This window comes from Bufo bufo, chromosome 6 (genome assembly GCF_905171765.1).
Source record: "Bufo bufo chromosome 6, aBufBuf1.1, whole genome shotgun sequence".
Classification (NCBI taxonomy): domain Eukaryota; kingdom Metazoa; phylum Chordata; class Amphibia; order Anura; family Bufonidae; genus Bufo; species Bufo bufo.
The window spans coordinates 63032361-63059942 of NC_053394.1; the positions used below are offsets into that span (position 1 = coordinate 63032361).

Here is a 27582-nt window from a genome sequence, read left to right on the forward strand (position 1 = left end):
CACAATGACAGTGTGGAGGTGGCAGCAGCAGCATCAGGAGGCCACAGCGTGGCACAATAACAGTGTAGAGGTGGCGACAGCATGAGGAGTCCACAGAGTGGTAGGATGACATAGTGTGGAGGTGGCAGCAGCATGAGGAGACCACAGAGTGGCAAGGTGACATAGTGTGGAGGTGGCAGCAGCATGAGGAGACCACAGAGTTGCAAGGTGACATAGTGTGGAGGTGGCAGCAGCATGAGGAGAACAAGTAAAATGGAGTAGGACAGCACCACTTACTTGAAAGCAATTCACTACTGGCGGCGGTGCTCGTGGCGTCAGGTCCCGGCCTCAGGGACCCCCCAAAAACATAGACAGGCTTTAGAAAAGTCACAGCAATCTCGAACTACAATCCAAAAATTAGTGTTTAATTACACCGAAAAATACAGCAACGTTTCGACATACAAGTCTTTCTCAAGCTACATAAGGTTTACAAGTGAATCCCAACACATATATAGAGGTATACATCAATACAAATTAATCAGGGGGTTGTACTCCAGAAAGGTCCAGCCCTCCCCCTATAGAATCACCCAATCGTGAAATACAATGACTATATTCAATTAATACATCAATAAAACAACTGTGTTTTTCCATTAAAACAAAGCATACCATGTGTTGAAGTGTTGTTCTATAGGGGGAGGGCTTGACCTTTCTGGAGTACAACCCCCTGATTAATTTGTATTGTAATTAATGGGATTCCCTTGTAAACCTTATGTAGCTTGAGAAAGACTTGTATGTCGAAACGTTGCTGGATTTTTTGGTGTAATTAAACACAAATTTTTGGATTGAAGTTCGAGAGTGCTGTGACTTTTCTAAAGCCTAGCAGCATGAGGAGACCACAGAGTGGCAAGGTGACATAGTGTGGAGGTGGCAGCAGCATGAAGAGACAACAGAGTGGCAAGGTGACATAGTGTGGAGGTGGCAGCAGCATGAAGAGACCACAAAGTAGCAAGGTGACATAGTGTGGAGGTGGCGGCAGCAGCATCAGGAGGAGGCCACAGAGTGGCACAATGACAGTGTAGAGCATGAGGAGTCCACAGAGTGGTAGGATGACATAGTGTGGAGGTGGCAGCAGCATGAGGAGACCACAGAGTGGCAAGGTGACACAGTGTGGAGGTGGCAGCAGCATGAAGAGACCACAGAGTGGCAAGGTGACATAGTGTGGAGGTGGCAGCAGCATGAAGAAACCACAAAGTAGCAAGGTGACATAGTGTGGAGGTGGCAGCAGCATCAGAAGCCCACAGAGTGGCAAGGTGACATAGTGTGGAGGTGGCAGCAGCATTAGGAGGCCACAGAGTGGCAAGGTGACATAGTGTGGGGGTGGCAGCAGCATGAGGAGACCACAGAGTGGCAAGGTGACATAGTGTGGAGGTGGCAGCAGCATCAGGAGGCCACAAAGTAGTAAGGTGACATAGCGTGGAGGTGGCAGCAGAATGAGGAGACCACAGAGTGGCAAGGTGACATAGTGTGGAGGTGGCAGCAGCATCAGGAGACCACAGAGTGGCTTAGATGACATAGTGTGGAGGTGGCAGCAGCATAAAGAGACCACAGAGTGGCAAGGTGACATAGTGTGGAGGTGGCAGCAGCATGAAGAGACCACAGAGTGGCAAGGTGACATAGTGTGGAGGTGGAAGCAGCATGAAGAGACCACAACGTAGCAAGCTGACATAGTGTGGAGGTGGCAGCAGCATCAGGAAGCCACAGAGTGACAAGGTGACATAGTGTGGAGGTGGCAGCAGCATGAAGAGACCACAAAGTAGCAAGGTGCTATAGTGTGGAGGTGGCAGCAGCATCAGGAGGCCACAGAGTGGCAAGGTGACAGTGTGGAGGTGGCAGCAGCATCAGGAGGCCACAGAGTGGCAAGGTGACATAGTGTGGAGGTGGCAGCAGCACGAGGGGACCACAGAGTGGCAAGGTGACATAGTGTGGAGGTGGCAGCAGCATGAGGAGGCCACAAAGTAGTAAGGTGACATAGCGTGGAGGTGGCAGCAGAATTAGGAGACCACAGAGTGGCAAGGTGACATAGTGTGAAGGTGGCAGCAGCATGAGGAGACCACAGAGTGAACCGGTGACAGGGTGTGGAGGTGGGTGGCAATAACAGTACCCGCTGACGATGGTGAGTGTAAGAAGAAGGCAGGTAACCAGAAGAAACCGGTCTCTTTTGTCAAAGTGTTGGTGTGGCACCATGGATGATCGAGTCTGATGCTATCAGGCATTGGTGGGTGGAAATCCTGGCTGATCCACGCCTGATTCATCTTGACAAAGGTCAGTCTCTCTACATTTTGGGTGGACAGGCGAGTTCTTCTTGGGGTAACTATGGCCCCCGCCGCACTAAACACCCGCTCTGATGCCACACTACTGCCCGGGCAGGACAGCTTTTTCAGGGCAAACTCTGCCAGTTGCGACCACAAATCCAGTTTGGCTGCCCAGTAGTCCAGCAGATCTTCAATGTGGGGTGGCAGGGTGCTGTCAAAGTATGCCACCACCTGCTGTTTCAGGTCCTGCTCTATGTCTAGCTGCTGGTAAGTCATTTCTTCACTATGCGGGTGAAGAAAGCTGCTCATCAGCTAATCTAGACTCAGGCTGCTGCTGATGGAGCTGGTACTGCTCCTGCCACCCCACCCCTCCCCAGCAGCCATGGCAGTGTAATGTGAGCGCAGAGGGCCCCCCAGTCAGACCTGCGAGAGGATGGACGATGGCGCAGATAGGCAGCGGCCAACTGACTACATAGGATGTCACTAGTAGTTCAGTTTGTCCTCCCTCTCAGCGGGTGTAAAAAAGGCCCCCATTCTTTAGCGAGGGTCCACCAAGGTGGAGAGCCAGAAGTCATCCCTCTGCCGAATGGTGACAATTCGGCTGTCACTAAGCAAGAAAGTGAGCACGCATCGGGCCATTTGTGCAAGTGACTCGGAGGGACTCCTTGCCTCCATTTTCCACTGCATACTGCCACAGTGTGTCTGGGTCCTCTGCCTCCTTTTCCTCATCGCCCTGGAGCTTTTCTGGCTGCTCCAGCTCCTCCTCTCATGTCACCTGTGTATAAAAACCACCCATTTCGCTACACATTGCTTGTGCTCCAATGTCCTCCTCCTCCTCCAGTTCAGCCCCCACAGGGCTCATGTGGACACTTCTCCAGTCCCCTGACCAGCCAGATTTACCAGCATCTGTTCCAGGACATGAAGCAGTGGAATTACATTGTTCATCCCGTAGTCCTGGTGACTGACAAATTTTGTGACCTCCTCAAAGGGCCTGAGCAAACGACAGGTGTCACACATGAGCTGCCACTGGATGACATCGAAGTTACACAGGGTAGTACTCCTGTCCGCTTGGATCCTCAAGAAATCGTTTATAGCCTTTCTCTGTTCGTATAGTCGGTCCAACATATGGAGGGTGGAATTCCAACGGGTGGAAATGTTGTATATCAGCCTATGTTGCGGGATGCCTTTCTGCCGCTGCAGCTCAAGGAGGATGTGCTTTGCGGTGTACGAGTGGCTGAAGTGCATGCAAAGTTTCCTGGTCATTTTTAGGATGTCTTGCAGATAGGTGGAAGACTTCAGGAAGCGCTTGAACATGTGTGCCATGCAGGGCGCATGGCTCAGCCTTCGTTGATGCAGCGCCGACACCATGTTCTTCCTGTTGTTGGTCACCATGGTTCAGATTTTGAGTTGTCGCAGAGAAAGCCAGGATTCGATTTCTTGATGAAGGACACGGAGCAGTTCCTCCCCTGTGTGACTCCGTTCGCCCAGGCAAATGAGATGCAGAACAGCAAGACACCGCCGTGCCCTACACATGTGGTATGCTGGAGGGGCACTGTAAATTGTCCCCGCAGTGGAGTCTGAGGACATGGTGGAGGATGAGGAGGCAGAGGCGGATATTGTCGCAAGACCAACAACATGAAAACGTGGAGGCGGACGTGGTGTCACTTGGCCAAGTTAGTTGCTGATGTGGCTGTGCAGGAACCACATTCCACCAGTGGGCCGTAAAGGACATGTATTGTCCCTGACCGTAGTTACAGCTCCATGCGTCGGCGCTGCCATGCATTTTGGCAGACACCGACAAGCTCAAGGACTGGCCTACCTTCTGTTCTACATGTGTGTGCTGGGCTGGTACTGCTTTTTTGGCAAAGAAATGACGGCTTGGGACTCTCCACCTCGGCTCGGCTCAAGCCATCAGTTCTCTGAAAGGTGCACCACTTGGAAAGGGAGGGACTGCAGCACCAGCAACTTGGACAGGAGCACGTTCAGCTTCTGCGCTGTTGGATGAGTGTATGCATACTGTTGTCTCTTGGCAATCGCTTCGGTGATCGATTGCTGACGGAATGACTGACGAGCAGTAGGAGAGCGAGGAGCAGGTGCATCAGGACCAGCAGATGATGGGAAGGACAGACAGCTCCCTTCGGCTGAGGTCGTGGAGCCTTGACTGCCTGAAATCGGACCACCACATCAGAGCCATGGTTCTCCCAGGCCACTTTATGGTGACGCTGCATATGTTGACGCAGGGCCGTGGTGCCAACATTGACACCCTGGCACGCTTCACCTTCTGCCCACAGATTCTACATATGGCCATGTTCACCTCCTCCGGCGGCTTAACAAAAAACTGTCACACCGCCGAGTAGGTGATATTGCCCCCAACACTACGCACTGACTGACTGCTACCGCCGCTGCCTCCGTGAACCTGTGCATCGCTACTGCCCGGGCAGGTAGGATCCTGCGAAGCCGTGGTCTCCCCTGGGCACGTTTGGCTCCCGACCTCCTGCTGCTGCCACCCTTCTGACTCCTGGCCACGCTAGCGATTTGCTGGCTCCGCTGCTGCCTCACGGGCAAACTGCCACCCTCTTCTCCTGAGGATGATGAAGCTCCTTCGTCACCCGGCTCCCAAGTGTGATCAGCTACATCATCATCATCGAGTACTGTCAGCACGTCACTGATGTCCTCTTCAACCGTCTCTGGGTCAGGAGCCTTGCCGCTTGCAATACCAGCTCCCACGCCACTCTCCTCATCACTACTTGCCCGCCTATTGGAGGAAGCGGCGGATGTCTCCTCCACATCTTGACTTGCCAGTAGCTGCTGACTGTCTTCTAGTAGCTCGTCCTCACTGTATAGTGGAGCTGAGCCCCCAGCATACAATACTTCTCTGGCTGAGGGAACAGAAAAGGACAGAGGCAGGTTGAGGACAGATGAGGGCACAGGGTCTGCTGTTAGGTGGGGGTGTCTGATGTCACTTGCGACAAAGTTGAAGATTGAGTCAACCATTCAAGAACCGCTGGGTTGCTGGTCAAGACATGACCGCTAGCTGACACTGGGAGCTCAGGTCTCTCAAAGTGACCCCTGCTGCCACATCATCTTACTCTGCTGTGACCTCTGCCTGCGCCAGAAACATTTAGGCCTCTGCCACTCCCCTGTGCAGGGCCTGGCACTTATCTGTCTGACATGATCAAATAAATAAATAAAAAGGAAATTAAAACACCCTAAAAAAAGTCTTCAATTTTCTCACTTCACCACACAACGGCTATTAAGCCCTTTTTCCCCCCACTAATACACACAAAAAAGGGCTTTAGAACATATAACTGCACCGCTGAACGGCAAATATATTTTTCTTTTGCCACTAATACACACAAAAAGGGCTTTAGAATATATAACTGCACCGCTGAATGGCAAATATATTTTTATTTTGCCACTATTACACGACAAAAAGGGCTTTATAACATATAACTGCACTGCTGAACGGCAAATATATTTTTCTTTTGCCACTAATACACGCCACAAAAGGCTTTAGAACATATCACTGCACCGCTGAACGGCAAATATATTTTTATTTTTCCACTTATACACGCCACAACAGGTTTTATAACACATAACTGCACCACTGAACGGCAAATATATTTTATTTTTGCCACTAATACACGCCACAAAATGCTTGAGAACATATAACTGCACAGCTGAACGGCAAATATATTTTTCTTTTGCCACTAATACACGCCACAAAAGGCTTTAGAACATATAACTGCACAGATGAATGGCAAATATATTTTTATTTTGCAACTAATACACGTTACAAAAGGCTTGAGAACATATAACTGCACAGCTGAACGGCAAATATATTTTTCTTTTGCCACTAATACACGCCACAAAAGGCTTTAGAACATATAACTGCACAGATGAATGGCAAATATATTTTTATTTTGCAACTAATACACGTTACAAAAGGCTTGAGAACATATAACTGCACCGCTGAACGGCAAATATATTTTTCTTTTGCCACTAATACACGTCAAAAAAGGGCTGTAATTTTAGCACTTCACCACACAACGGCTAATAAGCCCTTTTTTCCCACTAATACAAGCTTTGGAACATATAACTGGGCAAGGACAAATAAGAGGTAGAAATATTTCCTGGACAAGGGCAAATAAGAGGTAGAAATATTTCCTTGTAATAAACCCTGTTAATGGCTGTAACACCCTAATAACAAGAACGGTTTGCTGGAATTACAGAGCTGTATAATGTGAATTTGGGTCCCCAGTCAGTGCAGCAAGGTGTAATAGTATTGTTCCTATTACTCAGGCTGTCACCTCCCCTACTGAACCCTGTTCTACATGAATGTTGTTGAATGATTCCTCACTATCCTTTCCCTACACCTTGAATAATCTTTCCCTGCACTTGTAAATCATTTTTTTTAGCACAATGAAGTCTTTCCTAGCACTGTCCCTAGCGCCTGCTGACGTCTCTCCCTGCACTAAGTACACTGGACAATGGCAGAATCCAAGATGGCTGAGGCTTTTTATAGGGCTGTGACATCACATGGCTGGCTGCTGATTGGCTGCATGCATGGCATTATGGGTGATCCCGCCTTTCCAGAGTTCCTTGCTCCATGTCCTCACACGTGCAGCAGCCATTTTAGGAAAAAATGCGATTCATTACCACGAAGCATAAGAAAATTCTGAATTTTTCCTGAAATTCGGATCAGCTTTGATTCACTCATCTCTATTTATGATCATGTTCGATCCTTGGTGTTGGATAGCTGATAAAGGAAGGGGCCCACCTTTGGTTTTATGTCCCATATTGCTCCTTGGAATGAAAAATGGAGATTGGTACTAGAATTGGAGTGGATTAACGGAAGGCTCAAAGAATAAATTATTTCCGCATGAAGTGGTCATGATAAGAAACTTTTGTCCAATTAGAAATTGTTGTAGGTGTAACTTATGTAGATCAGCGGTCACATATAATAATGGTGTCATCTGTGTGGGTAACATTGAAGATTATGGACTGCAGCACAGTCTGGAAAACCTGAATTATAATACTAATTATTCCTTTGTTCTCTGGGGTATAAGAAACTGTGTCTGGGGGTTTTAAGCAGGTACTGTCTTTTTACCCAATCTGCCTGACTTTTATATTTATTTCAATGCTGTCTTGCAGCTCTTGTCTCTAAATAAACAAAAGAATCTTCTCAAAGAAGAAGTTGCTTCAATAAGTTTTGTGTTGCTGCGGCCATTTTTCAGTGCTAGGGGTCAGACCCCACTGATCAGATACTGATGACCTATCCTGAGGATAGGGCACCAGTATTTTACTTTTGAAATAGTATCGCAAGGCCTACTCTCCTTCATTATCTGAGAAATGCACGAAGAGATGCAAGTAAACTTCAAGCAGTGCAGATGCTGATGATACAATGTCTAGCAAGTATCTGTCAGCTCCAAAACACCCCCCAAGTGTTAGGCTACTTTCACACTTGCGTTGCTGTTTTCCGGTACTGAGATCTGGAATCAGTTCCATTTAGTCCTCATGCATAATGAATGGAAAGAGACCCGCTCAGGATGTCTTCCGTTCCGTCAGCATTCCATTTTGTGTCCGGTCATAAAGATGGAAAAAACTGATCCGGCACTGAAAACAATATAAGTCAATGCTGATGGATCTGGTTTTATAGGAGCCTAAAAAGGATTACATGACCGGACTCAGTGTCACTTATATTATACACCGCTTACTCCAGTTTGGGAGATGTTTCAGATGTGACAGATTCCCGCTAATAGGACCTGTGCATGATATGGTACCACCCAGTGTGCAGGTGGGCCTCTCCATGCCTGATGCCATATCGGGTGGGACAGTACGCCTGGCCGTACATTTTAAAGAAGGCTACCTTCTGTACATGGGATATATTCTTCTAGATATCTTTATGACTTGTCCCATTCACTGGACCATAAGTCTACTATCAAACATAGATTTTTTTTAGTGATGTTTTTATGCACTTTTGTATTTTCAGTGCCATTTTTACTGTAAAAACCAGCTCCAGATTTTAGCTGAATGTCTACTGGAAATATATATATATATATATATATATATATATATATATATATATATATATATATATTTACTAATAACACTTGTATTCATTATGTGGCATTTTTTTAATCTTTCTGGGTTCTTGTCAAAATGCAGCATGCTGGATCTTGACATTTTTTCAAAGTTTTCTTTTTTGACAGTTTTCAGAAATCCTAGCAACCAATCCGATTGCAGTTTTTATTTTTTAGAGGCAGAATATGAATTAGAAGCTGTCTTGTGATTGGTTGCTATGGGCAACAGTTTTGATAAATCTGCCATACTGTGTACCAAAAACTTTAGAAAAAAACATATGTGGCAAAACAAACAAAAAAATATCATGTTTTTGCTTATTCTGGGGTATTTTCCTTCTGGCCAAACTCAGGACCCTTAATTTTTATTGAAAAGTAGTTTCGGATTAATTTGGGGAAAGAACTTACACGGTCCTGAAATTGGGATTCATATGTTGTACAATATCATACCAAATATGGCAGTTGAGACAAATAGTTCTGGCCCCAAATCAAGCGGGTCCGGTAGTGTTTACAAAAGCCCTGTCTATTTTTGGCCCAGAGCAGCCCGAAATTGCGTTGACTGTCTCTCAAAATTAGGGACAGTCCCTTAGGAACCATGCACACGACCGTTGCTTACGACTGCAAAACACGGATACTGGCCGTATGAGTTCCCCTTTTTGCCGATTTCTACGTCCTGCCCTCTGTTAGACAAGTATAGGACATGTTCCATTTATTTATTTATTTTTTGCGGGGCTGTTGAGTGGACAACACACGGTGTGCTGTACACATCTTTTGCAGCCACATTGAAATAAATGGGTCCGCCTCCACAAAAAATGCTGATCGTATGCGGAACAAAACTACAATCATGTGCGTGAGCCCTAAATTTGGGACTGTTGGCACCCATACAGTATGTCTTCATCTGAAGACCTGAAGCTCTCTAGTATTTGTTACGGGCTCGGATCTGTTCTAGTTTACAGGAAGAAGTACGACATCTAGGCCAGGCCTGAGATCTCACTCTAGCATTTGCATCCGTACAATTTTAGGGCTTGGTTTTTGGAATGAATCATTCAAATTCCACATGCAGGTATTTTCCACATTGGAAACGTGCAGTGGCCGGCTCCTCGTGAGTCTATTTCAGGTCTCGGAAACATACTCGGAAAAGACATGAAATAAATGGCGTTTCTTTAAAGTGGACGTTTATTGGATCATTTCTGGAAAGGGTGAATCAAACATATCACGGAAAGCTTTACAGAAGGAATCAGCTTGTGTGCGAAGTGCTGCAAACATCATACAGTAAAACCAAATAAAATATGTACATGGCTGCGGTCATCATTTCAATACGTTGCCTCGTTTCCAAGATTCATTATAGATTTACTTTACTAAAAGGTAAAAGGTTGCAGAGGGCGGCAGGATCTTCTTGCAGACTTGAAATCAAAATGCTCCTGGTATTTATTCTGTGGTTTTATCACAGAACCCTGGAGGGAGACAAAAGGGTCAGTCATGGAGGCCAGGAACAGGATTTTATATGTGTAGGACACAGGACATAAAGCATTGATCTGATTAAAGGGCACCTATCATTTTAAAGAGGACCCGTCCCCTCTCCTGACATGTCAGTTTTGGTAACTACTTGCATTCCCCACGTACCTGTAATAGCAATTCGGGAGATTTATCAAATTGGGGTGAAGTAGAACTGGCTTAGTTGCCCATAGCAACCAATCAGATTTCACCTTTCATTTCCCAAAGTAGCTGTGAAAAATGAAAGGTGGAATCTGATTGGTTGCTATGGGCAACTAATCTAGTTCTACTTTACACCAGTTTGATAAATCTCTCCCTATGTTGTGCCATTTCTTTATTATTTCTACCAGAAGTTACACAGTTGAGTCCCATTATAATGACCATTTCTTCTTTCGATGTCTGTAGCGCGTAGCTAATGAAGGAAGTCACGTGCGGTGAGCTGGCTTGGATAGGTATATAAGGTGTTTGATAGGCAGTGTGCACACATATCCCTTGTTGCTGTCATGGGTGAATCGGAGTTGTAAAAAGAGACGATTATTGGCTTTCGGGTGAAGGGTGCAGCATTTGTGAACCTGTGCAGTGTGAACTGTTCTCGTGCTGCTGTGGTGAAAGTGTACTCTGAGTGGACAAATGGCGCCATTGTGAATAAGTGACGGGAAAACTGTGAAGCACCATGTACAATTGACGTGAGAGGTGAACGTGGGCTACAAAGGTGCGCAAGAGTGGACATCAGAGAACAAACACCCTGCAACCATTGCTGGAAGAACACAAGATGGTGGTGACCGTGTTATGGTCTGGGGAATGTTTTCGTGGCATTCTCTGGGCCCACTCATCTATGTGAAAGGCACTCTCCACCAATGTGTGTATGAATCTGTCCTTGCAGATCATGTACACCCATACCTGCTGATTGTCTTCCTTGGAGCGGATGGGATCCTCCAGTAAGACAATGCGACATCACATGGCTAGAAATCTCCGAAATTGGTTGGAAGAGCATGACAAAAGACTTCCAAGTTCTAACAAGGCCCCCTAATCCCCCACACTTGAACCCAATGTAACATCTGTTGGACCACTTTGATGGTCGTGTTTCCTCAATGGATCCCCCCCAGCAGCTGTGGGATGCACTGCAGTCAGCATGGCTCCAGATACCTGGGACAACCTACCAGGACCTTAGTCATTCACGTCCAACCCATCTAGCTGCTGTCCATGCTGCACACGAGGGTTACTCTGGATATTAGCTGGTGGTCATAATAATGTGACTCGACTGTGTATAAATAAATTGTGAGCAGTTTGCAATAAAGGCTTGAATGGGTATTACCAGATGGGGGTGCAAAGTTTGACACTGGCAGCATCGATTGTATAATTTCAGACTATGTACCCAACTGGTAACTCCCATCTTCACATTCATTGCAAACTGCTAGTAATTTATTCATCACTTTTAGCCAGAATTATGAAGGAATGGCACATCACAGTCATAGGAATAGATTCTCCAGAATTATTATTACATGGGAAATTTAAACAGTTACTAAAGCGGACATGTCTGGAGAGGTGACAGTGAGAGGCCCTCCTTAAAAAACTTTTGACACGTCAGAATCTTCAATGATGAAGTTTCTCTTCACATCATTTGTTACTGTAAGTTATGGAAATTTATGTGCACATTGTTAAAGGGGTTTTCTGAATTTTTTATACTGATCACCCATCCTTTGGATAGGTCATCAGTATCTGACGGATGGGGTTCCGACACCGGGACGCCAGCTGCTCAGCTGTTTGAGAAGGTCACAGCGCTCCTGTGTGTGCAGCGGCCTTCTCGTAGCTTTCCCTAGGCCAGTGACAACACATTTCCCCAGGCGCAGCTCAGTCACATAGAAGTAAATGGGGCTGAGGTGCGATACCAAACACAGCCACTATACAATGTACAGCGCTGTGCTTCGTCAGGTGTGAAGAGGCAGTGGTTCAATTATCCGATAGGCGGGGGTCCCGGGTGTCAGACCCCCACCAATCAGATACTGATGACCTACCACCATGCATAAGGCAATCATTTTTGTCTGGAATGTTCCTTCTGCAACTGATATTAATCTACAGTACTTTGAGTTTCCATTCACCAATTTCAAGATCTGTGATCTGTCAGTTAATGGAGATGATATAAAAAGTGTTTTCAGCGTGGTTCTTCGATGTAGCATCAGCACCAAAATCCAGAAAAAAAACTCTGTGTGAGCATACGCTTTAAGATTTTAATTGTTACAAGTTTCATGTGTGGATATAGCACCACTCTTGTTCACAGGCTACGTATGGTACTGCAGCTGATCCTTAGTAAAGAGTCTGAGCTTCAATGCCAGGGTCAGAAACAAGGACAAAAGTCATTGTATAGACCTTACTTTTCTAATCTCATACAACTGCTTTTTACAGTGGGCATGTATCATGTAAGGTTGTCCCCACCTATGTTACTTAAAGGATAACTGTCGTATATATATTTTTGGAGTATTGGATTGTGGTGATTAATATCACCTTGGTGGCCCTATTTAAACTTTTCACTGTGTATTCAATTACCCCTTAATTCCACATTTTTGTTCCCTGTACTGCCTACTTTTACCTGTGCTTAAAATAAGATTGCTAGGCATGGTCCATCTGTTGATAGACGGAGCACACAGCGTGCAGGCTCACATTACTGACAGCCAGGGACTGTAAGTAAATTATTAAAGCCAGGTCCTCCCCAGCAGCTGATAACAGTGCCTGGGGTGTGTGCACTTCTCCCTGTCCCTGCGCTTGGCAGACGCTCCCTCACTCAGCAGAGCTGGAGAATGCAGAGTTGGAGCAGCGCACAACAGGGAAGGGAGATCTGCCATCTGCTCAGTGTATAAATGAAAGCAACATGTGGTAAGAGGACCCCTGCTGCAGGAGATTAACCCTTTAGGGGGAGGGCTCTGGTTACTGACACTTTTGGGGAGCTATTGTTACTGGCTAGTGAGGGCGGGCGGGATTAGCCTCAGGGTGAGGGCAGTGGCGGCCATCTTAACTGACTAGTGAAATTGCAGTTTTATGCAGACTGGTTGCTAAGGGCTGAATCTTATTAAATATGGGGTAAGTCAGTCTAATAGCAACAGATTCTGGAATATCATGTTATTAGTAACTACATATATGAAAATTGAAATTAGGGTCTAAATGTGACAGTTATCCTTTAATGAGCAGCCTATTGTCATGTAAAGGATAGGTCCCTCACGTATGACTTATATAATACATAATGGCTGCCCCCATAGTTTATAGTAATCCTGCATTTCAAATTATAAAGCATTTGTTCCATACGGTGTATTAGGATGAGTAACATTCTCCTTACCGTTGTGCCTAACAATTCTGTATTTTCGGTCCAAGCAGAGCTCCTCCTGCCTCTTCCTGACAATTCTTTGTATCTCTGGGGTCAGGCCATTTGGATCACGGGAGAAAATGAAGGAGTAGCCGTCTATGCATGTGCCATCCACATCTTCCTCACGGCATGAATAGTGAACGGCATAGTTGTCATAATCAGTATCCACCACCCAGTGGTCGTCATCTGAAAGCAAAAAAAGAGGTCATTGAGATTTACAGGACATGATCAGAGCGATACAGTGTCAGGTATAGTACATTTACAAGGATGCCGGTCTGTGACCTTATATAAATTTAAGGGATAATGTGTAGTGCCCTGGAGCAAGGGTACCTTGGACTGTGGACGTTTGTGGACATTTAGCTCTATTGATTCTACGCAAAGTCATCAACTCACTACTTCAGTGCACTGTAAGTTATGCTGTTGTGTTCACATATACTGTTTTATATTGGATTTTATATGTGTATTGTAATATATCCTGTTCATTTGTACTATTACCTCACTGCATTATGGAAAGGGTTAATGCACAGCCAGTTAAAACTGAGAGATTTGGGGATTTTTTATCCATGCACTGAGAAGTTAGAAAGAGACTATGCAAAGTTTTGGGGGAAAACCAGACACACTGACCTTTTGACTTGTTTACATCTCAAGACTTATTTATGTCTGGAAAAACTGCTTAGGGTACTTTCACACTAGCGTTTAAGAATTCCGGTATTGAATTCGATCATAGGGGCTCAATACTAGAAAAAAAACGCTTCAGTTTTGTCCCCATTCATTGTCAATGGGGACAAAACTGAACTGAACAGAACAGAATGCTCCAAAATGTATTCTGCTCCGTTTAGTCGCGTTCCCATACCGAAGAGCAAACCGCAACATGTTGTATTTTGCTTTCCGTCCTGGGATGCAGATGCAAAACGGATCCGGCATTACCTAATGCAAGTCAATGGGGACGGATCCGTTTTCTCTGACACAATCTGTTACAATAGAAAACGGACCCATTCCCAATTGACTTTCAATGGAGTTCATGACAGATCTGTCTTGGGTATGTTAAAGATAATACAACCGGATCCGTTCATAATAGATGCAGATGGTTGTATTATCAGTAACGGAAGCGTTTTTGCTGGACCCTGACGGATCCAGCAAAAACTCTAGTGGGAAAGTACCCTAAGTCATGTCCATAGACTTATATTGAAACTTTATACAAGTCTATGACAGATTGAAATTGCAACATTGTTTCTGTTTAGACCGTGTTTTTCCACTCCACCCCTAATTGGAAACTGTGTATAAGGGGAGCAGTTAGAGCTGTTAGTAGTCTGCAGATAGGGGCGGGTGTTGAATAGAAGATACCAGCCTTCTGAGCATTGGCGGATACAGGGGGACAACAACGGGGCAATAACCCCCCGATAATATAGTGAGAGCCAGGGGCGGACTGAGTATTCCGGCGGCGGGGAGAGATGAGCGCTTCCATTTTGGAAGCACTCATCTCTATATTCATCTGATGAACGGTGCGGGGCAGGGGAGAGGTGTCTCCCTTGCCCATTCCTCTGATAGGCTACAGGCACTAGGCCTGCAGCCTATCAGAGGCCGGTGCAGGCGGCGCAATGACGTCATCGCGCCGCCTGAGCCATACAGAGTGGGACACAGTCCGAAAGAGGCCTGCATCGCATCGCAGTATCATGGAGGTAAGTATAAGTGTTTATTGTTATAATTATTTTTAGTACAGTGTGGCAAGAAGGGGGGTGGGGCCCTATATACTATCACATTATGGGGGGAAGCATTATGGAGAAGGAGGGGAAGGAGCACTATGGGGGCATCTAATGGGGGCCCTATATACTGGCACATTATGGGGGGCACTATGGAGAAGGGGGGAAAAGAGCACTATGGGGGCATTATATAGGGGCATTATGGCGCTATCTGTGTGTAACTAGTATTTTCAGGGGGTTTATCTGTTTCTACAGTATAATTTTGGGGGGCACAGCGTGTCAGTATTGGGGGTGCATGATGGGATGTTGAGAAGGTGGGAGGAAAAGTAGGAAACTAAGATGTTTGTCTGTCAAACTCTGCAGAGATGAGAGATGGCTGAAACAAATCATCATGGTGGTCTGGTCTGAATGGAGAAGATGAAGAAAGAGAACATCTACATCAAAGGAGATGTCACTGGATGTAAGAGGTATGGGCACGATATATGGGTAGGGCTGTGTGTGGGTGTGGCTTGAGGGTGGGCGGGGACAAATGGGCCCCATAATCTCCTATTGCCCGGGGAAGTGCCCCTCCCGAGACCAGGCTCTGGATCCGCCACTGCTTCTGAGAGAGAGGGACAGCTAGTGCAGGCCTTTTCTCAGCACAGTACAGTCTTCTAAATGCTGGCAGGTACAAAGGAGCCACATGCTCCCTTCTAGGCTGCTGGATTTTTCTTGCCAGCAGTCTGCACAGCATTCTCCTGGCTCAATAATATAACATCATCACACTTGTCAGCTTCAGACTGACCTGTCCATGGATGGAAGGATGGCTCTTCATGGAAAGGAAGTGAGAGGGGCACTATTGGGGCTGTTAAGGGACAGTATACGATAATTTATACAGGGCTACCAGGGGGAACACTTTTCTATAAGGCAGATGAAGAAGCAGCATCTGTATGGCACTGTTCAGATGCAGCAGTTGTTACCTTGTCAGGAGGCAATGTGACATGTCATTCTAACAATTCAATACGAGACCAGTGCAATACCTTAACTGCGTTAGCATGCCACCTGACACAGTAACAATTGCTATATCTGTATTGGGGGATACTATCTGTATGAACGTACATACTGTGGGGAACTATTTATTGGAGGAAGTATTTATTGTGGGGTGTTTTGGGGAGCACTAGCTGTAAGGCACTATTTACTATGAGTGGATGTGTGGCACTATGTGCAGACACACTGAATGTGTCACTATTTTAAGGGATACTGAGTGTATGGCACTATTTTTGTGGACACTACAGTATATGTACCGCACTAATATTTGGGGTACAATAGTTATTACTAGGGATGAGCGAACACCTGGAAGTTCGAGTTCGCCGGGTTCGGCCGAACTTCGGCTCAAAGTTCGGGTTTGGGACCCGAACTTGATCCGAACCTTACCCCGAACCCCATTGAAGTCAATGAGGACCCGAACTTTGGGGCACTAAAATGCCTGTAAAATAGACATAGTAAGGGCTAGAGGGCTGCAAAAGGAAGCAAAATGGGGGTAAGAGCAGGACAATTGCCCTGCAAACAAATGTGGATAGGCAAACTAGGAGGTTGAGGAGGCGGTGTAGATGGAAGCGGCGATGGAGGAGGAGGTTGTTTTTGTTTTAATTTTTTTTTTCTTTCTTTCTTTTTTATTTTTTTATAAATTTGGGAAGACCCCAAAACATAATAGAAAAGAGAATGCAAAGAGGAAGTGCGCTGGAGTATAACAATGGCTGGGTGCGGCCAGCATACTTGTCTACTCAGCAAAAGGTACGGACAAGTCCTGTGGGATCCAAGCCTGGTTAATTTTAATGAACGCGAGCTTGTCCAGGTTGGCTGTGGACAGGCGGCTGCGCTTGTCGGTGATCACCCCCCCTGCCGTGCTAAACACATGTTCAGACAATACACTGGCTGCAGGGCAGGCCAGCACCTCCAAGGGGTAAAGGGCAAGCTCAGGCCATGTGCCCAATTTGGAGACCCAGAAGTTGAATGGGGCAGACCCATCAGTCAGTATGTGTAGGCGTGTGCACACATACTGCTCCACCATGTTGCTGAAATGCTGCCTCCTGCTAAGAAGTTCCATATCAGCTGGTGGTGCTGGTTGTTAGGGCGTGCTGACAAAGCTTTTCCACATTTCGGCCATGCTAACCATTCCTTTTGAGCTGCTGGTGGTGCCCCAGCTGCGTTGGCGACTTCTACCTCCTCTTCTGCCTTCGCCTTGTGCTTCCACTGAGCCCCCGCTGTCAGGTGGGAATGCCATCAGCAGCGCGTCTACCAGCGTGCGCTTGTACTCGCGCATCTTACGATCACACTCCAGTGACGGAATTTAGGATAGCACGTTGTCCTTGTAGCGGGAATCCAGCAGCGTGGCCACCCAGTAATCAGCACTGGTTAGAATGTGGGCAACTCGGCGGTCGTTGCGCAGGCACTGCAGCATGTAGTCGCTCATGTGTGGGCTGCCCAGAGGCAACGACAAGCTGTCCTCTGTGGGAGGTGTATCGTCTGTGTCCTCTGTATCCTCCCAGCCATGCTCCAGTGATGCCCATGAGCTGCTTTGGGTGCCACCCTGCTGTGAACACGGTTCCTCCTCCTCATCATCCTCCTCGTCCTCCTCCACATCCTCCAGAACTGTGCCCTGGCTGGACAGTTGTGTACCTGGCCTCTGTTGGTGCAGGAACCCACCCTTCGAGCCACTTGTGAATGACTGGCCTGATAACCGTTGAAATGATCCCTCTTCCTCCTCCTCCTCCTGTGCCACATCCTTCCTCTTCCATCATCGCCCAAAGTGTTTTTTCAAGGAGACATAGAAGTGGGATAGTAACGCTGAGGACGGCATCATTGGCACTGGCCATGTTGGTGGAGTTCTCGAAACAGCGCAACATGACACATACGTCCTGCATGGAGGCCCACTCGTTGGTGGTGAAGTGGTGCTGTTCCGCAGAGCGACTCACCCGTGTGTGCTGCAGCTGAAACTCCACAATCGCATGCTGCTGTCTCTCCAGCATGTGCAAGGTGGAGTACCTTGTGGGTACGTCGCATATGAGGCGGTGAGCTGGAAGGCCGAAGTTACGCTGCAGCACATACAGGCGAGCAGCAGCAGGGTGAGAACGGCGAAAGTGCTTTCTGCAGCAGCTCTGACATATTGGGGTAATTTTTCAGGAACCTCTGCACCACCAAATTCAGCACATGCGCCACACAAGGGATTTGGGTCAAACCGGCTAGGCCCAGAGCTGCTACGAGATTTCGCCCGTTATCGCACACCACAAGGCCGGGCTTGAGGCTCAGTATCACCAACCACTCATCGGTCTGTTGTTCCATGCCCGTCCACAGCTCCTGCGCGGTGTAGGTTTTTTCCCCCAAACAGATGAGTTTCAAAACTGCCTGTTGTCGTTTCCCCCTGGCTGTGCTAAAGTTGGTGGTGAAGGTGTTACGCTGACCGGATGAGGAGGTGGTAGAGGAGGAAGTGGAGTAGGAGGAGGAGGCAACAGGAGGCAAAGAGAAACGTCCTGCAATCCTCGGTGGCGAAAGGACATGCTCCAAACTGCTATCCTCAGGCCCAGCCGACACTGCATTTACCCAGTGTGCAGTTAGGGAGATATAACGTCCCTGCCCGTGCTTACTGGTCCACGTATCGGTGGTTATGTGGACCTTGCCACAGATGGCGTTGTGCAGTGCACACCTAATTTTGTCCGGCACTTGGTTGTGCAGGGCAGGGATGGCTCGCCTGGAAAAGTAGTGGCGGCTGGGAACCACATACTGTGGGACAGCCACCGCCATAAGGTTTTTAAAAGTCTCCGTGTCCAGCAGACATAATGACAGCAATTCAAAGGCAAGGAATTTTGAAATGCTGGCATTTAGGGCCATGGATCACGGGTGGGTAGGGGGGTACTTCCTCTTTCTCTCCAGTGTTTTGGAGATAGACAGCTGAACGCTTCCATGGGACAGTGTGGAGATGCTTGGTGATGGTGTCGGAGGTGGTGGCATTGCTGCCACATCCTCTGTTTGCTGGGTGGCAGGTGCCACTGTCACTCCAGCGGGGGAGGAAGAGGCCGATACTGCAGCAGAAGAGGGAGCAGGAGGAGCCTGAGATCTTTCGTGTTTTTTGAGGTGTTTGCTCCACTGCAGCTTGTTTACTCCACAGCGTGCAAATCACTCACGTCTTGTCGTCAGCACATTGTCTGAAGAACTGCCACGCCAGGGAACTCCTTGGAGCTGGCTTTGGTGTGCTCAGTCCCTGGGTGTGGTGGGCAGTAGAAGGCATACTGGCTAGGGGACGGACACTCTGCTTTTGCACCCTGCTCCCTCTTTTGCTGTGCGGCTGGTGCTATGTGACCACCACCTCTTCCTCCGAACTGCACACGTAATTCGCACGACCTAGATTCCATGTGGGGTCTAGGACCTCATCATCCTCCACATCATCTTCCACCCACTCTTCACCCCTGCCCTCCTTGCCGGTCTGCACACAGCAGAAAGCCGCAGCAGTTGACACTTGCGTTTCGTCATCATCGGAGATGTGCTGCGGTGGTCCTCCCATGTCCACATCCTGAAACATAAGTGGTTGGGCATCGGTGCACTCAATCTCTTCCACTTATGGGGCAGTGCTATGTGGACGGCCCACGGAAACCCTGCCAGCAGAGTCATCAAAAAGCATAAGAGACTGCTGCATGACTTGGGGCTCAGACTGCTTGGCTGATTTGCAAGGGGGTTGAGGTGAAAGACAGATGCCCATGGGCTGCAGGTGCCAACTCTGCGCTTTAAGCAGGGGATCGGGTGGGAGACAATGTGAAGGAACTGGAGACACTGTCAGCCACCCAATCTACTACCGCCTCTACTTGTTCTGGCCTCACCATTCGTACACCGGTAATCGTGCCTACAAAATAACGCTGAAGTTTTTGTCGTCTACGTTCACCTGGGGAATGTGTAGCTTGTAGCTGGCACAGATCGACCACGTCCTCTCCCTGCAACAGTAGCTACACCAACACTAGCAGCACCAGGGCCACGTCCCTTATTCGATGCCCTCTTCATTCTTTGAGGTCACCCACCGAACTAACAGACGGATTAACTATATTAATTTCCCTGTTACGTATGCAATGCAGGTGTACCTCACACCAAAAATGGGTATATGTCACCCACCGAACTAACAGACGGATTAACGGTCCATTCACACGTCCGCAAATGGGTCCGCATCCGTTCCGCAATATCGGGAAAAGGTGCGGACCCATTCATTCCCTATGGGGCCGGGCAGAGATGCGGAGAGCACACTATGTCATCTCCGCATCCGCATTTCCGGAGCGCGGCCCGGACTTCCGGCCCGCGGCTCCGCAAAAAAACTAGAACATGTTCTATTCTTGTTCGCAATTGTGGACAAGAATAGGCAGTTCTATGGGGGGTGCCAGCCCGGTGTATTGCGGATCCGCAATTTACGGATCCACAATATACTATGGACGTGTGAATGGACCCTAACTGTATTAATTTCCTTGTCACGTATGCAATGGGAATATGTCACCCAGCGAACTAACAGACAGATTAACTATTATATTTCTGTGTCAGGGGTACAAAGATAGTGGATTGCACCCACAAAAAATCTTTATACTGTAGGTCACCCACAAAACAAATAGCCAGATTCCTTACTCTCTTCAGCTGCCTGCTTCCTGTCCCTGCACTACTCAGAGCTGATGGGCGGTGCTACATGTGATCCAGCTTGTATAGAGGCTGGGTCACATGATGCACCGACCAATCACAGCCATGCCATTAGTAGGCATTGCTGTGATGGCTTAAAAACTTGTTGATTGGCTGCACTGCAGCCTCTCAACAAGCTTTATTAAATGCCCGAACTCGAACCCAAACTTTTCCAGGAAAGTTTGGGTTCGGGTCCAGGAACCCGAATTCGCAAAGTTTGGTATGGACCCGAACTTTACAGTTCGGTTCGCTCAACACTAGTTATTACTGTATATATGCAGTACATTATTTGTGGACCCTGGTCAGTAATGATGCAGGTGGTGCACCAAGGTAAAAGAGGGCAGCAGGAAAACACCATTGTTTTCTGCAGTACAGTATTTGGGCACACTGACCAGCACTGCGGACACACTACTAGGGTCAGTATTAGTGACAGGAACAGTACAAGGGGACACACAATGGTGAATTTGTGTTTCTATTGCAGGTTGGCATGCTCTGGGAAAACAAGAAGCCAAAAATGGCTCTGTGTCAAAATGATCAGAGGTCAGTTGTAACAGGAAGAAGTAGTTATAGTGGTGTGGGTTAATCGGAGAAGTGTGAAAATTTATGACTATAATGGAAGCTATCACCTGTGAGTCACTGAATTTAATTGTGCATTTTACTGCGTCAGATGTGTGGTGAATTTTATTTGTCTATTTCTGTCATCTGTGCATGTGTGGTAATATTGGTCTTCCTATGCTATTATTAAAAAATTTAACAGAAGTTATTTTCACGGCAGCACAATTTGTGATCAGTAATTTTAGCACTGATCTTCTCCTTTATTAACACTAGGCAACTATTATTAGTCCCCCAAAAATTAGCAAATGACAATAATTGGCCAGTGTAAATGAGATGGGGTGGGGTGTGTTTGGTCTTAGTCCCTAGTGCATTGCGAGATGTATACATGGCCCTGCGTACATGTAAGCAAGCTTAATTTGTGGATAAAGATTTAAATCTTGAATAATATTATTTTTGGTAATCTCACTATAAATTGTGAAAATTCAGAAATTATTTACTTACATCCTTTTTCAAGGTGGGCAAGGAGACCATAATACTTCATCCTAAATTTAGCAGGGTCCTCTGTCTCCTGGAATATGCCCACCATATCAGCGCATGTTTCAATGGTTCTGAAAAAATACACATAGACCAGCAGTTAGATGTACTGTTGGATACTATACTATTTTGTTGTAATAAAATGGGGAGAGGTGATACCAGAAAGCCAAGAGGTATATTGGTTCCTCAAAAAGTTACAATAGCAATGTTACCCTCCAGGAAAATGGAAAATACTCCTACCCCAATATGAAATGTTGACATGAATACTTAGCTCCACTTTGGACAATCTTCTTCCATGAAGGGTCTGATGATAAATTGATCATAAGCGCTAGTGATCAGTTAAGTAGGGAACCCTACAGCAAGTCTTGCCTAGAGCACCACTACTGGGGAAATGACGTATTACATAGAAGCCGCTCAAGTCAATGGGCTGTCAAGCTGTCTACCTTAGTCTAAAATGGACATGTCTACAGAGGTAAGAGAGGGTGCTTATCTTCTAATAAACTAGCTTTGGAATTCCTTACTGCAAGAGAACGACTCGGCCTCGGGCTGTTGCTGTCATTTGTCCATTTTCATCCACAAAGAAATTCGCCACTATGTTGTCAATAAGAAACAGTCCTTCTGGGTCCTTCTTGGCCACTGCATACCAAGTCCCAGCATACTGAAAAGAAACATAACGGTAAACTGTTATCTATATGTAAGAAAGGATAGGCAACAAATCCATAGTTTATAGATGAAGGTTTCATCTTCACGAAACAAGTCCTGAGTCCTAAAAAATCTCTTAAAGGAGTTTCCGTCTGAACAAAAATGTGTGGCAGTGCACTCAGAGGGGCTTAAAAACATAAAGGAACAGATACTCACCATCATCAATCTCCCTGCCGCTCTTCACTTCTTGTCCTGGCCCAACACACAAGAAATGTCAGGAAAATTCTGCCAAAACAATGACTGACTGATCGTTGAGGCCTGTTACTTACTAAGCAAGCCATTCCCGATGTGCCAAAGCGGGACAGGAAGCGAAGAGCAGCGGGACAGAAACAGCGTTGGTACAGCAGCTTGGGGGATTGTGAGGTTGCGTATACATTCTTTTATGTTTTTAAGCCCATCTGCACCCACTGCTACCCATTTTTTTTGGGCTGAAACACCCCTTTAAGTGCCTGGTATTGCAATGTTTCTCACTATTCACCTCCAGCTATATGTTCTATATCTCTCTCGTGTTTCAATACATGTTAATTTGAAGGAAAAGTGATGAATTTTGTTAGTTATTTGATAGAATTCTTATTTCTGTAACATAAAAACTTTTTATATGCAAAGAGGTATCTCCCAAGAAAGAGAACCATCTCACCAGAGCCACCTATTGGAAGTGCCACCCTATGAATCAAGATCCAACTTTCCAACAAGACTTGGAATTTGACATGGGAATATAGCCAGCCCACATGTCCTTCCATAGACAGCTGTTTCGGGGGGCTTGCCGCTTATCAGTAGGATTCTGGTTGGCTCAGTGAGATACCTTGGAAGCGGCTTAGGCAGGGTGCTGAGTCTCCTTAAAGAGACCAGTCCTGTATGGAGACTTACTGGAAGTCAACCAGAAAGAGAAACATATTGCCAGTGCCACCTATGGGAAGTGGCTCTGGCAATCCAACTTTCCAACAATCCAGAATCCTACTCTGTACTGATGAGGGGCAAGCACCTGAAACAGCTGTCTATAGATCAATATCTGGTCTGGCAATATTCCCTTTTCAAATCCCAAGGCTTGTTGGAAAGTCAGATCTTGATTCATAGGAGGACACTTTCAGTCTGTGGCACTCTTTGCATATTTGTTTCCCATGGAGCATTGCCAATAAGTCTTCATACCATGGAGTACTTCCAGTAAGTCTCCATACAGAACTGGTCTCTTTAAAGGGGTTGTCCGGGTTCAGAGCTGACCCCAGACATATTCTCTTCTTCCCTCACTAACTCAACCCCTCTGACATGAGTATCTGAGCATTTCATGCTCCAAAGCTCTCCCTTGCCCTGCGCTGTAACGTGCAGGGCAAGGGCTTTTTTGCTTACATTTTGACGCTGCTAGGCGGAGGCTTCCGCCTAGCAGTCTTCTTGGTGACGTCGCCAGCACTGGATGGCGGCTTTAGTGCTGCCTTAGCCATTTTACAAGCTAGGGCAGCACTAAAGCCCACCCATTAGTGCAAGGGACGTCACCAGTCTGACTGCTAGGCAAAAGCCTCCGCCTAGCTTACACATGGAGGGCCCGGTAGGCCATTGAATCTCCAGAAAAAGCCCTTGTCATGCGTGATTTAGCACACGGCAAGGAAAAACATCAGAGCATTAAATGTTCATATCAGGCGGCTGCCTGAGTGAAAAAGGGGATATGTCCGGTTTTAGCTCTGAACCCAGACAACCCCTTTAAGGAGATTCAGCACCCTGACTAAACCAGATGTAAATTTGATAAAAGTTAATACCTGACAAAACATTACAGAGGTTATACCTAGAAAATAGTACTTAAATCACATAAAAGATAACATTTTTTTTATCGTTTAAGCATAAATACTCCTATGTACATTTATAATTATTATGGCTGCCCTTCAATGTGATGTGCAGAAGTTTTAATTATTAATGATCATCTATACAGTGCAGATCAAAAACACAGCGCCCTTCTGTTTATAGGCTGTGTCTGGTATTGAACATGAGCCCAATTCACTTGAATAGGATAACATGTCATACCATAAATCAGTGTTACTGTTTCTTAAAAAAAAAAATCCAAATCTCAGAAACCTCTTTAAGATATTTTAGTTATTTTTTTCCGCAAAGGAAGAGTAATAGAAGTAATCAACTGCTGGATATTGCTCCTTACGGCACTTTGAAATGTAATATTAGAACAAGAATTATTAATAATATTAGATCAAGTAATTAAACTGCAGACGCTCACGTTTGCATAAGTTGTGCCAAATTACTAAAGGCGGCTCTACACATTCAATGCTATCTCTCCCGACCCCCGCCCAGCTTCCCTACACACATACATGTTTAGCTTGGAGGAACGTCTGTTCTATGGGGAGAGAGCGGAGAAAGCCGCTGCCAGACAGTTCTGGCGGTGGCTTATCTTGCGGGAAAACAAAAGGATCAAGCGAAAATATGAATTTCACCCGATCCTTGTCAGGCCATGCACCTTCAATAGTTGTCGGCCAAACACTCATTTGGTCGACAGCTATTTCTCCTAACACCCCCACCACATACACATGCATGCTTGACAGTAGAGCATGTATGTATTCTGAACTGGTAGAGAGGAACAAGCTGCCACCAAATGCCTCTGCAAGTGGCTTATCTCCCCTGAGAACAAAAAGATCAGGCATGTGAACTTCAACATGCTCTATGCTTATAACCCACCTACATTATCTATTGGGGGAGAGGTGGGAAACCCCCATACACATCGGATGGCCACCTTAAGTTCCAGTGGTATTAGGTAGAGGCTATTGGAGAGCTGTTAAAGCTGATTTTGTGCCCCACTGTGACATGAGGGGAGACAATGTGGTTAAAAACAAAAACATATTGGTCAAAATTTCCTAGACTTATTTTACACCAGTCTCATGCTTCTTAATTAATCTCGCATATTTAGAACTATGCAACAACTGCTATGAGCAGGTATAAATTTGCACAATTTTCAGGCATTTTACTTAATAAATTAGCCAAAAGCTACATCTTCTCGGAGACCACAGACACTGGTCAGTCACTTTTCTATTTTAATGAACGCAAAATAGCAAAATTAAAAACTGACATGAACTCCTTAGTACTGGTGGACCACTGCTTCTGCAGGGTCAAAAATGAATGTTTCCTCTATAGGTTCAGAGAAGTTAATCCACCGGCGAGCACAAGAGTTTGAGTAGCCCAACAAAGAGCTCCCCATACCTCAGCTTCCAGTTCCCTGTGACAACTCCCAGTGAATATAACATGAGTTAAATAATGGACATTGTAGTGAACTGCAGCCATGTCTAAAAACCATCAAGAATTTCACAATTTAGATCATTGTTCATGGTCATTTGACCACTAGAGGGCATTATTACATGAATGCAGATTGATATTTCACTCTACAAGTAAGGACTGGAGTAATAGAAATGTGTATTTATGGTAGAAATGTGTTAGTTGTTGCAGTATGACTGGTAACCAATCAAATGGAGAATTCCTGAGTACGGTTTGCAGCTATTAATTGCATTATTAATTTGTTATTAATAGCAGTGTTATAAAGGTTGTGTTGGTGGACAGCAGAGATATCAACTAAAACTGGAGAAACTAATGGTCTTCATCACTGGTGGTGTCCTAAGCCCCATTTAACCCAATGCAACTGCCTCCTTTGCCTAACATATCATTGTAGAAAATTATAATTAATGATACTTTCTTCAACTTTTTAAATACTTTTCAAAAGTTATGAAGACTACATATGTAATAAGCACCTACCCGATATTTGTCAAAATTTTGCATCACCCTGAAGTTGCTCACGGTGCAATCTCTGGTCTGATATTTGAAGGCTACAGAACTCCCAAAATAGCATAGGGCAATTAAAAGCCCAAAAACCTTTAGGTCCATCCTTTCGAATCCTCAGGATCGGCTTTAGAAACTGTATTAAAAAAAAAAAAAAGTTAGAACAAAGTGGAATAAAAGTTATACAAGACCAGAGGGTGTTGATCTCTACAATGAAGGTTGTAATGTAATTAGCGTTATCATAGGTTTGCATGGATGAAGGGTGTAAGGTAGGGTTATCATGGATGCATGTTCATAGGGACAGTGCAGGCAATGCTATGCAATAGATATGGGAGTAGCTTACAGAAAGTCCAGCTGCTTCCAGATGTAAGAAACCCTGGAATGCAGGGTCTGGGAGGTTTATATACAGCTCGGCAGTCACACGGTTTCGTAACATCAGCCCAAGGTAAAAGACCTGTGTTTGAAGCTGCCACTCCATCCAGTCCTAGCTGGATAGAGGCCCACTTCAACAAACTTGCATAACATCAAAATGTGCACTTTAACCCCCCAACGCATCACTTACAAAAAAGGAGAAAAAAACAACAAAAACCCTACAGCAATCTCATGAGGAGAGAAAATATGACACCCCGCGAGAGAGCATATTTGGGAGCATAGTCTGTGGCTCAGAGGTATTTGGCAGTGACCCAGCTCTCTGGGAGGGCACACAAACTCCATTCATGTGCAGTCCTGTTGAAGAACTGCTCTGTTTTGTGCTGCACTTCACATACAAACACAACTTTCCATCATGCTTCATTCTGGCTTCTCTCAGGACAAGTTCAAATTCTTTACTGGATTATTTGTTTTGGCATTGAAACAATGTATATTCAATCCTGGGTCTGCAATTTCAGGGACCCCCATCATGGCCCATTAGTGGCATCAGCTATTTGTGTGGGTTATTTATTCAGTTATTCAGTAGTTAGATAACTGGGACTTCAAAAAGAATATGACACTAGAGGAGACCCCTCCAAACCAGGACATCTACAAGATGAATCCAGTGCATGCCCATCCAAAGTCACAAATTGTGCAGAGTCATTCTGGTTCAGGATCATAGCCCTAAAGACCACACCATTATTAGAAAGGGCACATGGTTGGTGGATGATCCAGTACAGATTTTGCACTGGAGCCTAGAAACTTCAAGTTACTCCTCTGGCCTAGCCCACCAAGGTATCAGAAGATCCTGAAGACAAGGCTCTGGCATAATAATGGACCCCATTAGAGACAACCCCATTTCACATTGACTTTGGAGCCAATCACTTAGTAGTGAGATGAACCATGGGTAACCCATACATGTCACTTACAAAAATAATGTATATGTATGTCTTTAAAAAAATGCTTATTAATACTTTTGTGTACCATGTTACACTAAATTGTATTGTACATTGATGTTGGGA

General features: G+C 45.9%; 1 protein-coding gene across 1 annotated transcript; it reads right to left on the reverse strand.

Annotated features, from left to right (window-relative positions):
• Positions 1–9529: 9529 nt before the first annotated feature.
• Positions 9530–26653, reverse strand: RBP4 (retinol binding protein 4). Its single transcript, XM_040438473.1, has 6 exons — positions 26496–26653; positions 26129–26288; positions 22213–22349; positions 21659–21765; positions 13194–13406; positions 9530–9825 (listed from the first exon to the last, which is right to left on the reverse strand). The coding sequence occupies exons 2-6, from the start codon at positions 26255–26257 to the stop codon at positions 9800–9802; spliced, it is 612 nt and encodes a 203-aa protein (XP_040294407.1). The 5' UTR covers positions 26258–26288; positions 26496–26653; the 3' UTR covers positions 9530–9799.
• Positions 26654–27582: the final 929 nt, after the last annotated feature.

Coding starts and splice junctions, on each gene's coding strand:
- RBP4 (XM_040438473.1), bottom strand. CDS start 26,257: ATGGACCTAAAGGTTTTTGGGCTTTTAATTGCCCTATGCTATTTTGGG. Junction 21,766..22,212: donor GGCCGAGTCGTTCTCTTGCA/GTAAGGAATTCC, acceptor GTATTTTTTCAG/AACCATTGAAACATGCGCTG. Junction 9,826..13,193: donor CAGAATTGTTAGGCACAACG/GTAAGGAGAATG, acceptor GTCTCCCTCCAG/GGTTCTGTGATAAAACCACA.